General features: G+C 42.3%; 1 protein-coding gene across 6 annotated transcripts in view; it reads right to left on the reverse strand.

The window, feature by feature from the left end:
- Positions 1-6,862: 6,862 nt before the first annotated feature.
- Positions 6,863-14,348, reverse strand: part of EPB41L3 (erythrocyte membrane protein band 4.1 like 3) — a 129,237-nt gene continuing 121,751 nt past the window's right edge. For 3 of the 6 annotated variants that reach the window (XM_077810428.1, XM_077810429.1, XM_077810425.1), the window contains 5 exons: positions 13,026-13,160; positions 12,140-12,238; positions 11,060-11,140; positions 10,685-10,802; positions 6,864-9,414 (listed from right to left, as the gene is read on the reverse strand). In XM_077810428.1, the coding sequence (XP_077666554.1) occupies positions 10,692-10,802; positions 11,060-11,140; positions 12,140-12,238; positions 13,026-13,160 (426 nt within the window). In that variant the 3' untranslated portion in view covers positions 6,864-9,414; positions 10,685-10,691. Of the gene's footprint in view, positions 9,415-10,684; positions 10,803-11,059; positions 11,141-12,139; positions 12,239-13,025; positions 13,161-14,348 lie in introns of all 6 variants that reach the window. The other 3 variants (XM_077810430.1, XM_077810426.1, XM_077810427.1) reach the window with 3 other exon arrangements.

Below are 14,348 nucleotides of genomic sequence, written 5' to 3' on the forward strand. Positions count from 1 at the left end.
GGAGGAGCGGGCTCCGCCCTGCTTGTTTATATAAAACATGGCGGTGGTGTTGTCAGTCAGCACCACCACGCATTGACCTTGTATTCTGCTCTGGAAGACCTGGCAGGCCAGTCTCACCGCTCTGAGCTCCTTTATATTCATATGAGTGGCAATCTCGAACTGTGATCACTGGGCCTGTGTCTGTATGTCTCCTAGGACGGCCCCCCAACACAGGTCTGACACGTCCGTGACGAAGGTCAATGACGGTTGAGGGGTGCTGAATGGGACTACTTCACGGACCAGGCGAGGGTCCAGCCACCAGCATAAGGCATCTAAGACTCGCCTCGGCACTGTTACTACCAAGTCCAAACTGTCTCGAGCTGGGTGATAAGCTGAGGCAAGCCATGCCTGGAGTGGTTTATGCCTCAGCCTGGCATGCCTGACCACATAGATGCATGCCGCCATGTGTCCAAGGAGACTGAGGCACATCCTTGTGGTTGTGGTGGGGTATTGCCTGAGAGTCTTAATGATGCCTGTCAGTGCTTGAAATCTGGTCTCTGGTAGTATGGCTCTTGCCTGCACCAAGTCAAGCACCGCCCCAGTGAATTCTACTTGTTGGGTCGGTGACAGCGTCGACTTGTCCATGTTGAAGAGTCGTCCTACTCTCTGGAAGGTATCTCTGACTAACCGGGCCTGGGACTTTGCCTGCTCCCTGGACCGCCCCCACAGCAGGCAGTCATTGAGACAGGGATACACCTGTACCTGCCTCTTGCAGAGAAAGGCCACAACCACTTACATGCCCTTGGTGAACACCCGGGGGGCCTTCAGTAAACCGAATGGGAGCACTGTGAACTTATAGTGTTTGTGGTCGACAACAAACCTCAGGAAATGTCTGTGGGCTGGCCAAATGGCTACATGAAAGTACACGTCTTTCATGTCAAGGGCGGCATACCAGTCCCCCAGATCTAGGGAAGGGATAATCATGCTCAGGGAGACCATGCGGAACTTCAACTTTACCATGAACTGATAGAGTCTTCGCAGGTCTAAGATGGGGACAAGGAAGTATTGGGAGTAGAATCCCTTGCCCCATAGCTCCTAAGGAACCTCCTCCACTGCCCCTATGGTGAGGAGCGATTGCACCTCCTGGATAAGGAATTGCTCGTGAAAAGGGTCCCTGAAGAGGGACGGGGAAGGGGGGTGTGGGGGAGGGAAGAGGCAGAATTGGAGAGAATATCCCACTTCTACCATGCGAAGAACCCCGCAGTCTGATGTTATATGGGACCACACATGGTATAAGTGGGATACACGGTTCAGAAAGCTGGGGGAAGGATCTGGGATAGCGGTGGGTACGCCGACCTTGGGTGACCCTTCAAAACCCTTGTTTGGGTCCTGACGATGGCTTGGTTGGGCCCAGGCAGGTTAGAAGGTCAATGTCTATTGTTCCTGCCCCTACGGCGATCTGTGTCCTGCCTTGGGCAAGGCTGATATTGCCTCTGCTGCTGCTGGGGTTGAGGCTTGAAGAGCTTTCTCTGGGTAGCGGGTGAGTGCATCCCCAGAGATTTCCCAAGAAATCTCTGGGGATGCACTCGCCCGCTACCCAGAGAAAGCTTCTTGAGTAACTTGTTTTAAACGGAAGTCATGCTCCTTTCTAGTTCTAGTCTTGAAAGCCTTACAAATCTTGCAGTGCTCAGACTGATGCACCTCAGGCATGAGTCGTGGGGATCTTTATTAGGCATAGGCTTTCAGCATACACTGCAAGGCAGGACAGAAAAGGTGGGGGAGTTGCACTGTATGTAAGGGAGCAGTATGACAGCTCAGAGCTCAAGTATGAAACTGCAGAAAAACCTGAGTGTCTCTGAATTAAGTTTAGAAGTGTGAGCTACAAGGGTGATGTCGTGGTGGGAGTCTGCTATAGACCACCGGACCAGGGGGATGAGGCGGACAAGACTTTCTTCCGGCAACTCACGGAAGTTACTAGATGGCAGGCCCTGGTTCTCATGGGAGACTTCCATCACCCTGAGATCTGCTGGGAGAGCAATATAGTGGTGCACAGAGAATCCAGGAAGTTTTTGGAAAGTGTAGGGGACAATTTCCTGGTGCAAGTGCTGGAGGAACCAACTAGGGGCAGAGCTCTTCTTGACCTGCTGCTCACAAACCTGGAAGAATTAGTAGGGGAAGCTAAAGTGGATGGGAACCTGGGAGGCAGTGACCATGAGATGGTCGAGGTCAGGATCCTGACACAGGGAAGAAAGGAGAGCAGCAGAATAAGGACCCTGGACTTCAGAAAAGCAGACTTTGACTCCCTCAGGAAACTGATGGGCAGGATCCCCTGGGAGAATAACATGAGGGGGAAAGGAGTCCAGGAGAGCTGGCTGCATTTTAAAGAATCCTTACTGAGGTTACAGGGACAAACCATCCCGATGTGTAGAAAGAACAGTAAATATGGCAGCTTGGCTTAACAGTGAAATCCTTGCTGATCTTAAACACAAAAAAGAAGCTTACAAGAAGTGGAAGATTGGACAAATGACCAGGGAAGAGTATAAAAATATTGCTCGGGCATGCAGGAGTGAAATCAGGAAGGCCAAATCACACCTGGGGTTGCAGCTAGCAAGAGATGTTAAGAGTAACAAGAAGGGTTTCTTCAGGTATGTTAGCAACAAGAAGAAAGTTAAGGAAAGTGTGGGCCCCTTACTGAATGAGAGAGGCAACCTAGTGACAGAGATGTGGAAAAAGCTAATGTACTTAATGCTTTTTTTGCCTCTGTCTTCACGAACAAGGTCAGCTCCCAGACTACTGCACTACAGCATGGAGAGGAGGTGACCAGCCCTCTGTGGAGAAAGAAGTGGTTCGGGACTATTTAGAAAAGCTGGACGAGCACAAGTCCATGGGGCTGGATGCGCTGCATCCGAGAGTGTGAAAGGAGTTGGCGGATGTGATTGCAGAGCCATTGGCCATTACCTTTGAAAACTCATGGTGATCGGGGGAAGTCCCGTACGACTGGAAAAAGGCTAATGTAGTGCCCATCTTTAAAAAAGAGAAGGAGGATCCTGGGAACTACAGGCCAGTCAGCCTCACCTCAGTCCCTGGAAAAATCATGGAGCAGGTCCTCAAGGAATCAATTCTGAAGCACTTAGAGGAGAGGAAAGTGATCAGGAACAGTCAGCATGGATTCACCAAGTGCAAGTCATGCCTGATTAATCTAATTACCTTCTATGACGAGATAACTGGCTCCGTGGATGAGGGGAAAGCGGTGGACGTGTTGTTCCTTGACTTCAGCAAAGCTTTTGACACGGTCTCCCACAGTATTCTTGCCAGCAAGTTAAAGAAGTATGGGATGGATGAATGGACTATAAGGTGGATAGAAAGTTGGCTAGATTGTCGGGCTCAACGGGCAGTGATCAATGGCTCCATGTCTAGTTGGCAGCCGGTATCAAGTGGCGTGCCCCAAGGGTTGGTCCTTGGGACGGTTTTGTTCAGTATCTTCATAAATGATCTGGAGGATGGTGTGGATTGCACCCTCAGCAAGTTTGCAGATGACACTAAACTGGGAGGAGAGGTAGATACGCTGGAGGGTAGGGACAGGATACAGAGGGCCCTAGACAAATATGAGGATTCGGCCAAAAGAAATCCGATGAGGTTCAACAAGGACAAGTGCAGAGTCATGCACCTAGGATGGAAGAATCCCATGCACTGCTACAGACTAGGGCCCAAATGGCTCGGCAGCAGTTCTGCAGAAAAGGACCTAGGGGTTACAGTGGATGAGAAGCTGGATATGAGTCAACAGTGTGCCCTTGTTGCCAAGAAGGCCAATGGCATTTTGGGATGTATATGTAGGGGCATTGCCAGCAGATCGAGGGATGTGATCATTCCCCTCTATTCGATATTGGTGAGGCCTCATCTGGAGTACTGTGTCCAGTTTTGGGCCCCACACTACAAGAAGGATGTGGAAAAATTGGAAAGAGTCCAGCAGAGGGCAACAAAAATGATCAGGGGACTGGAACACATGACTTATGAGAAGAAGCTGAGTGAACTGGGATTGTTTAGTCTGCAGAAGAGAAGAATGAGGGGGGGATTTGATAGCTGCTTTCAACTACCTGAAAGGGGGTTCCAAAGAGGATGGATCTAGACTGTTCTCAGTGGTAGCATATGACAGAACAAGGAGTAATGGTCTCAAGTTGCAGTGGGGGAGGTTTAGGTTGGATATTAGGAAAAACTTTTTCACTAGGAGGGTGGTGAAACACTGGAATGCGTTACCTAGGGAGGTGGTGGAATCTCCTTCCTTAGAAGTTTTTAAGGTCAGGGTTGACAAAGCCCTGGCTGGGATGATTTAGTTGGGGATTGATCCTGCTTTGAGCAGGGGGCTGGACTAGATGACCTCCTGAGGTCCCTTCCAACCCTGATATTTTATGATTCTATGATTCAAGACTTAAACCCTTGGGCTTGAGGCATGCCCCAAAGCCCAAGGCGGGGTAAGAGGATAGGAACGATCCCACTCACCAATTTCTATACCAACTATAAACAATAATACACTAACTACTAAAACAAAAACTAGGACTAGGTACTAGCCTAAGGGAACACTTGCAAGGAAGCGAAATGCCGTTCCAACCCTGCCATAGATGGTAAGAAGGAACTAAAGGGGGGTCAGGTTGGCAGGCTCATATATTGAGCGCCATGGGGGCGCCACTCCAAGGGGCTCCCCTAGCCAACCCGACGGGCGCTGCTAAGGGAACAAATTTCTGATGACCATGCACATGGCACGCGCACACCTGATTGGAATCGACGTGAACAAGCACTTGAAAAGAATCTCTTGTTTCTGAAGTGGCACAAACTTTAGTGATAAAGGTGCTTCCTCTGTGCATTCTTAACTCAAGCAGCATTTGCAGCTCTTTGGGAGTTACTGAATTAATACAATCCTTCATTTTCTTTTTCAAATCGAAATCATATGATAAAATGAACCATCATCTTGGCACTCATATTTAGTAAATATTTGCAGTTAAGCCTGGTGGTCCACAGAGCACTTCAAGGTGTTCTATGTAGTTTTTTCTGTCACAAAGTGGAACCATTTGTCTTATTCAAGCAGCTGTGCTCCTTGCTGTAGTTCAATTAAACACTCCCAGAGTTCCCACAGGGTTTTTTTGATCAGCTAAACTCGAAGAAACAAGCATCTCCCTGAACAACTGCTTTTTTGTCCCTCTTCTTTGGGAGTTTCTTTGGTATATATTCGGCTGTGGTCAAATTTGTGGACACTACCAAAATTGGAGACCTATAAAACATTCAGAGAGGCAGAACTAAACTGCAAAGGGATCTTGAGAGAGATCAGAGCAGTAAGGGCTGCAGACAACACGAAGATATTCAATATTAATAAACAAAAAACCTCTTCCCAGAGAGATGTAACCAAGTAGCTTGTTTTCATTATAGCTCCTTAATATTGGCCTGATATATGACACTTTTACTTCATACAACCAGGCACTAGAGTTCCTGCAGGGACGGCATGGATTCAAAACTGTGAAGTGGGGAGGTAAGGGGTGTCCATAACATGAAAAAGGTTGAGACCACTCTTCCAGTCCAATCACCCTTATATGGTTTGGGACTTGCCTGCCTTAGATGCTGCCTCTTTTCCTTATGTTTCGCTGCAATGGCTGAAATCCGCTCAAGAGCTCTTGCTGGTATTAACAGACCTTTGAAGAATGAAGGTATAGGCATTTTAGTATAGGGTCACTGCCATCTGTCAAAGCTTGGGTTACTATCAAAGCATGATGCAAGCTAACTTTGATCAAGCATTTGCTCAACTGTGCATTGTTGTTATGGTTCTTTATGATAGACCAGGGTAATCTGAAGTGTTGCCTGCTGTTGGCAGCTTCAATATTTTATATATAACATATGCTATGTGCCCAGATGTTATAACAATGGGTGTATAAACAAAATATTTACATAACAAAGTAGCACTCAAGTTGAAGAAAGATTAAGGCACAGGATTCAGAAGATCAGGGTTGAGTTCTGTCACAGATTTCTTGAGCAAGTCATATAGCCTCTCTGTGCATTCAATCCTCATCTATAAAATGGGGATACTAATATCATCTCACCACTAATGCTTGTGAATTGGGAAGATTCTATGGTTCACAACACCATGGAAAAGCCAATAAATGACATTAAATGAAATACTGAAATTCAGATTGTGTCCCACAATCTTTTATGAGATAACAAAGGAAATTGGTATCAGATTTTCCTGAATTATAGGTTGGTTGAAAGACTGAAGCACGGCCTCATTGTCGAATTTACCTGCAAAATGTGCTAACAAGGAACAATATCTGAATGGGAGCTGACAAGGTGAACATCTGTCACCCCCTCACCTTTCCCCCAGCTGAACAAATCTTGTCTGTTTGAAGAATATGGGTAAAGACATCAGTTCAGGTTCTGATCTAATTTCTGAATACAGAGGCCCATCAGAAAATTCCTGTGATGCTTGAACTTGGTCAACATTACTTATTATTTATGTAGTAATAGCCTCAAAAAGCTTAAGAAAGATCAATACTGATTCTTAAGGACAGTATTTGTTTGTAATGATTATGAGATTATTGTATTTATACTTTCTATATCTAGAATGGTCATACCAGCTATATTTCTTTTTTACCAGATATGCTAGTTCCACTAAACTCCACCTACACATTTGGATCCCTTATCTTAATGATGCAGAACAGCCCGTTCAGACAGTGCTGTATTGTCAAAAATTATTATTCCAGCTGTAATGAGTGAGATTTCTCTCTGTATTGGTCTGTGTTAGTAATGGTGCAGGTCTCGTGACAGTTTGTTTCTAGGGACGGTCGTACGGCTCAGAGCTGGACAAGTGAGAAGAGACCGACACAAAAGGCATCTGGTAGAAACAGGGAAGTGTTTTTTATTTCATGTGGCACAGCATTAGGCAGACAACCCAAGAAAGAGTCACTAAAAAAATCAAAACTATTATTCCCAGGAACCATCCCAAGGAATTACCCCAAACAAAGGTCTGCTGCTAACAATGACTGAGATGTCATTGCCAATCCACTCTAATCTTCTCTTATTCTGTACATGCTTAGGCCATACCTAGCTTTTTACGGAGACTAACCTCAAAGATACAGTATCTTCAGACAGCATACATACTGTACATAATCACTATAGTACATTTCCCTCAAGCCATGCTAAAATATAATGCTAAGGGTAACTCTGGACAGAAGGCAGTATAGTAGCCACTCACATCTCTGAGGTAACATAATGCTGTTTCTTAACTGACAAGGAAAGGGCCACCTGAGGGAAGATCAATATGGCTTCAGAGTCTATTTTTAAACTCCTGATGCAGACGCAAGAGCCTGGAATGTAGTCTGCTGAGAAACAGGGTGGATACCTCTTCTCTCTGTAGCTGACGAGGTGGTGGTGGGGGAATAAATCCAATTCTACCTTCACTGGGAAGGAACAGAATTTACAGACACATTTTGTTTTATTAGGAAGAGGGTCAGGAAGAGAGAACTTCAAAATATGGACATAAGAACACAATCTTTGCATTATTCATTAGGTAATAGGTGAGAGATGACTGATGTGCTAGAAGGGGAGTTACATAAAGGGAGGTCTTAAACAACAAAGACATGAAGAATGGCTACTGAAAACATCATTTTAGAGAGAGAGAGTAGAACAGTCAAAGCCTCAGGATATTTCTTTTTAATTATTAACTACAGATTATTCTCTTGATATATTCTCTTTTCTTTCTTTCTAAATTAAGAAAATAAATACTTGCAACAAATCTGTGGGCCAAATCCTGCCCTCCATTGAAGTCAATGAGAAGGAGCCCTGCGTACACAAATTCACTTGTATTTATTTCTTGCATCCTACCAGGGTTTATGGATTGAAGGGTGAGTTAGCCTCTACAAATTCATCTTAAATCACTAAGGGAATGTCATCAAAGTGTGGTCAAGGAGCAAACAACAGCAAACAGAAAAGTAAGGATTCTCTTACATAGATAATTCATCCAAGATTCAGAGCAAAAATATAAAAGAAAACAGATCTTGAGCCAATACTACATTTTCATTATAATTTTGTTAGCCAAACACAAATAATTTCCATTTAACTTAACTGAAACACAGTACACAGCGATAGAAAAAAGCATAATGTTCTCTTTCCTTCGCTATCATCATTTTACCCAAAGGAGTACATTTTCATATTATTATCCCGTAGGCTGCCCTGCAAACTCCAGTTGTCTGCACGGTGTACTGCGGTCCATTGTAAGACAGAACACATCTACTATGCAGATGAATAAAGCCTTTGATATCATACAGATATTACTTGGGTTTTGAATATAAAAAACAATGGATTCTTTTAGACACAAAACAATACAATTTTGGATGCATTTACCACTTTTATTTCACTATGCAGAAACATACATTCACCATGTGTTGTGACGCAGCTGAGAGTGTAATGGAGACTATATCCCTGCAATGGATATTATAACGGAATACTAATGAGTTTTCAGTGGATGTTCTGTACAGTTTAAGGCTTGGCTCTGAACTAGATAGTAAATGCTGCTGACCAGATTCTGAAATGAAACATTTTTTTCGCTGAGAACAAAAGGGAAGTCAATAAAAAACCATCAAGGTTATTTCAGAGTAATAATTTTGTAACACTATAAACTAAGGAAAATACAGACTTTCTCCAAAATAACTACATATAATTTACAGGGTTAGAACTTCTGAAGGGCGACTGGAAACTTTCTGACTTAAACTCTGATCAATGCTGACAAAAAAATCTTAAAGTCAAGTAAATGTGCTGAAATCTTTACTACCTCACAAGGTATTAAATCAGGTATGCAAAGCACATTTTGTAAGAATTTAAATATTTTGATAAGATTATTTTTTATCAGGCAATAGTAATAAAACCAGATAAAACAAATACAAGATTCAAATTGTTTCCTGAATAAACTGTGTTATTGGCACATCTAATGTGTGATAAAACATTATACACAGTACCTATACAGCTTCTAGCAGTTTCGGGTAATCTTCATATACAGTATCCATAAACAAAAGGTTTGCCACCTAACAAATTTTAATATGTTTAGATTTAATAAAATGTGAAAGGCATGAACTGTTTATGTGTTACATTAGATCACTGTTTATATCGTTTATGAACGTGCAGGTATAGCTGAAAACTTAGATATAATGAAAATTAAAAATGCTGCTTTTCTGTAAATTTATTGTTGCTTCATGCAATATTGTTTCACTGATGCTGATTCAGATTGCTTTATACGGGAAAATATCTCTGCCAGTGTCTTTATTAGCGTTTAAGATCAATTCTTCGGTACTGAAATTTTCCACGGACAGATACATGTCAGTCAGGTTAGAACTGAGACTCCATATAGGCTCTGGTATTCCTAAGGGTGTGCATGACTGGATTCGTATGCAAGCTAAATTATTCCTGCAGGAAAGAGAACCGAGTTAATTATTTGAAACAACTGAATTTCTCTCTCTCTCAAATCAAGGGTGAAAAGGGGCTCATGTTGAATACTTCAGGTGACAACATTATAATAACCGCATCATTCCAGTATAAGTAACTGCCAACCTTGGGCCTGATCCAAGGTGCATTGGAAAGACCCCCACTGATTTCAGTGGGCTCTGCATCTGGCCACTTCATTGTTTTCTCTGAATTGATTAGCAGAAGACCATAACTGTTATTGGTGCTCATTCCTTAAGGACTGGCTCCATCTTCCAAAATAAGTAGCAGTTGTCCTACTCACATTTGCTTTAGGCATTTATATTTCCTCATCCAAAGCAGGAAAGTAGTAAACTTTCAAGAGATGTTGCACATCATACTATGTTACTTATACCAAATGCTAGGGAATACAGAGTGCTTCAAGAATATGATGCTGCTATCATTTCAGACAAATTCGACAAGCAGCCTCTTTTTGTGTGTGCATACAGCATTCAAAGCAGCCTATGGATGATGCTGTCATTAAGAGCTCTTGCATAGCAGGTTAGTAGGCATGATATGTTTCTGCACATACAGTAAATACAATATTATCAAGATGACTGTTTAGCCAAACTTAGTTGGAGAGCATGCCTTTACTGAAGACAGCTAGACACAAGAAAAGCTGCATTATCATCTCATCCTGAGAAACAATGCCACTTTCAAACACAAAATGTCCTTTCAAAATACAAGGAAGTGAAGACATCCAAATATTGACAAAAAAATAATTTGGATTTAAAAAAAGAAAATTGGACCACATAGCTTTACAAGTTTGAACTAAAAACCTAAATTGTGCCATATTTGTGCCTAAAATAGGGTAAGTAGCTATAGTTATTTTCCTCAGCATTTTAAAAGAAATTAAAAGTGTACCTTTAAGAACAAAATGCTTTTGTTCTTAAGTCACATATATAAACAGACAACAGATTTTTGATCGCAGAATTAGAAATTTTAGGAATACATCAAAGCATGGATAATGAGTAACATCCAGAGAGCCAACAAAAGCAAATTTCCATTTCTCTAACTGGCACTATTAAACAAGGAAAAATACATAGAACTAAATGTGTATAATTTACATCTAGAGTAAATTCCAGAATTAATACTTGCATGGTTTTTGCAAATGCCAGTAAAAGAAATAAGGAGTTAGAGGTGAATTATGGAAGGAGAATGCCTTTGCTGCATGCCAGCCCAGTGAGTGCCTAGGAAAATCATCTATTCCTCTTACCTGTGGGTCAATCTTCCCCATCTTCTGGTGTGATTTCTGTCTCTTTATGTACCACTACTTTGGTCACTGACATGTCAGGGTGCTGCTCTTTGGCCTCTTTAATTGCCTGAGCCAGCGCCTAGCTCAAGGAAACCACAGAAGGGCAAAAACAAAAAGGAGGTGGAACATGCATGATCAGTAGCAAGGTGGAGAGATTCATGAGAAATTACACAATTTACAAATGAGGAAAAATGATTAAAATATACTATCATTGATTTAAATACTAATCCAGTTTAAGGCATGCCAGTAGGAACAGTGTTTTAAAGCTTAAGGTTAAATATTCCCTCTCTGGTAGTCTTCAGTTCAGGGCAGCTTTTTGTAGCTTATATACTCTACCTGGTCATGGTCGATATCTGCATCTCCTGTGATGACTATTCGTTTTTCAATTCTTGTCTCTGAAATGCCTCCTTTCACAGTCTAAAAGAGAGATGAACAAATACAAATAAATGCACACACTTAAAAGTGGTGCTGCTTGTTCCAAGAAACAGTTCCAGAATCTGAAGATAAATGAGCAGGAACAGTTCACCTAGCAAGAGTTTCAGAAAAGATGGTTATACAGTGCATATATCAGAATGGTTGCCATCAACTGCATATCCAACATATGAAAAATGGCATGGATATACAGAATATCTACACACACACACACACACACACACAATAGGAGAAACACAAAGCCTCTGCTCCCACTTACGTCCCATTGTGAGGGCTCTTAATGGAGTGTGGCCTTGTGTAACTCCTTTCCCCAGAGATCAATTTCACCCAGATAGCATTAAATCCTGGTCCCAAAAGGTATGTCTGCACAGGAACTAGACACCCATAGCTGGCCTGTGCCACCTGGCTTGGGCTTGGGCGGTGGGGCTGTTTTATTGCTGTGTAGACTTCTGGGTTTGGGCTGGAGCCTGAGCTCTGGAACCTCCCACCCCTTAGGGTCCTAGAGCCTAGACCTCATCCTGAACCCGGAAGCCTGCACAGCAATCAAACTGCCCCGCAGCATGAGTTGGCTGGCATGGGCCAGCCGCAGGTTATTCCTTGCTGTGTAGACATACTCAGTGAGATTAATGGGAGTTATGCTTAGGGATGAAAGATGGTCCAGGGGCGGGGTGCTAGCCTGGGACTTGGAAGACCCAGATTCAATATCCTGCTCTGCCACAGACTTACTGGGTGACCTTGGGCAAGCCACCAAATTTCTTTGGGTCTCATGTGTAAAATGGGGATTACAGTTGCCTACCTCACAGGGATGTTGTGAGGTGCTCAGGCACTACAGCCATGGGGACTACATAATTACACAAGCCAGATAGGATTTCACACGGAAAATATTAGCTTGCATCCATCTTCTGAAATAAATATTGATTTATAGAGTCATGTCAAAGTTCTGAAAATGCACCTACTCAAGGACTGAACCTATCATTTTCTTACTTTGGTGATATGGGTAGTGGTTGTAGTACTGGTAGTTTCAGATGTGATGGTTTGTGCACTCATCAATACACCTGGCTCCGAGTCAGCACCAGAATCCGCCTAAAGAAAAAGAATGCCAGAAATAGTGCGTGAAAAATGAGGATATTGGCTGAGCTTTCCCCATCTTTAGACTTCTTCATAAAGAATGCGGCTGATGATATAAACTAATTGCTGCTGGGATGTTCCTTTGTAGCCGACAGGCTATTCCATTTGCCTGAAACAACAGCATTCCTGTACTGTCTTGAGGTGTTCAAAGTGCTTTCAAATAGTTCCTATTTTGGCCACTTCTAGAGTGCAACGCAGCAGCTGCTTAACATGGAACATGAAGTGACGAATTCTACATGCAACTGGAACTGCCTGGAGAATTCAGAGGTAGAAGTTAATTGCTTGAGTTGGAATTTAGTCTGAAGACCAAAATTAATATCCTTACTTTTACAAAAAGAATCATGTGGTTCTTTAATGGCCAGGAGTGGTCAGGACCTGTCCCGTAGGATTTAGATGTTATTTCATTACTTATGTCTCTACTTCAGAATTTTGCATCACCTCATAAGTTTACAACAGTACTTTTGTTTGTATTACAATGTGTCTCATACAGTTTTTAAGGACATATGTTTAAACATATACATCAAAGTCCTGTAGTCTAACCAGTGTTCACGAAAGACCGTATACTGATACAAATAAGGGTACCTTCAGATAAGCCTACATATTTATATAGTTCTTTTGTTTAGTACAGAGTTACTATGGGTGATATGACTATTTAATACTATAACATATTTAACACAGCTGACACTCAGGTATTTTTTTAGTCCCTGGTAAATTAGGTCCTGGGTCTTGCAAAGTTTCTTACCTGTGATGATTCATATGTAATGGTTTTTGTTTCTGTATGAACTATGGGAACTTCCTTGGTAGAAATTTCAAGCTTCTCCCCACCTGCAGAAACACTGCCAAAGCTGATGGTTTCAGTCTTCACAACAGGTGACTGCTTCAATGGAAAAGTAATTGGAGCATTTATTAAAGCTTTTGGATTTCTCAGAGAGATGTTTTTTGTTGGGGAGTGGAAGAAAAAAATAATAAAATAAATGTGCTCTGCATTACAGGAGGGAAAAAATGTCAGCATAACGGTCCATACATGTATATATGTTAACAATACTCCAAGGTGGTTTTTATATCTAATGTTAAGCTGTACTTCGTGGAAGTTGACTTTAGAAAAGATGCAAATATTAAAAGTTTGCTTATTTCAAAATTACAGTAGAACAGATTGACATTACAAGCTTATTTTCTTGTAATTACCTCTCAGAAAGAGAAGCAAAACAATGTGAAGGTTTTTAACCCCTTAGTACAAATAGGTCTAGAAATCCTCCTAATGAGGCTAAAATGAGAAAACTTAGTAGTTTAAGACAAGGTAAATTATTTCCAGTTGAGATAAATACAGGCGAATGTATTATTTTCTGATGTTTTTGGACAAGGGAACTTTATACGTTTTAATGAACTTTCCAAAGGCAGTGGAAACTTATCCTTATGATTAGCTACATAAAAGGCATCAGTCTTCAGCACTGCCCACTCTTTTAGGTAAAATATACATTGCATGTTGTCCAGGACCGGCCTTACCGGTGGGCAACCGCGTAGGGTGCTGAGGTCTGGGGAGACGCCATGCTCAAAAAGGAACGGAGTGGGGTAGACCTTGGGTGCGAGGCTGCGGAGGGAAGCTCAGAGCAATGAGGAAGGAAACAGCGGGGTCTGGGGGCAATAGAGGGTTGGGGAGCCCAGGGAAGCAGTGGGGGCCAATGGCGCCAAAATACAAGTTCACCCAGGGCACCATTTTCCCTAAGGCCAGCCCTGATGTTGTCAATAATGGAAACCAGCAACACGCCTCAGAACTGCCATGCAAGACGGAAATAAGAGGAGAAACAAACTGCCCACTATAAAGATGTGATAATGTAATCTACTACCTGTGTATGTTTTATTTAACTCTTCATCAGTGCAGTTAATTTAGTCCGATATTGTATACATTATACCAGTGATACTCAAACCTCAGCGGTTCAGGAGCCAAATTAGCAATCATTACCCAAAAGAGCCACAGTAGTGTAAATTCATTGTTTCATTTATTTTTTTTTAATATATATGTGTGTGTGTATGTATGTATATGTGTGTGTATACACACACACACACA

Source organism: Eretmochelys imbricata, chromosome 2 (assembly GCF_965152235.1).
Source record: "Eretmochelys imbricata isolate rEreImb1 chromosome 2, rEreImb1.hap1, whole genome shotgun sequence".
NCBI classification, from domain to species: Eukaryota; Metazoa; Chordata; order Testudines; family Cheloniidae; genus Eretmochelys; species Eretmochelys imbricata.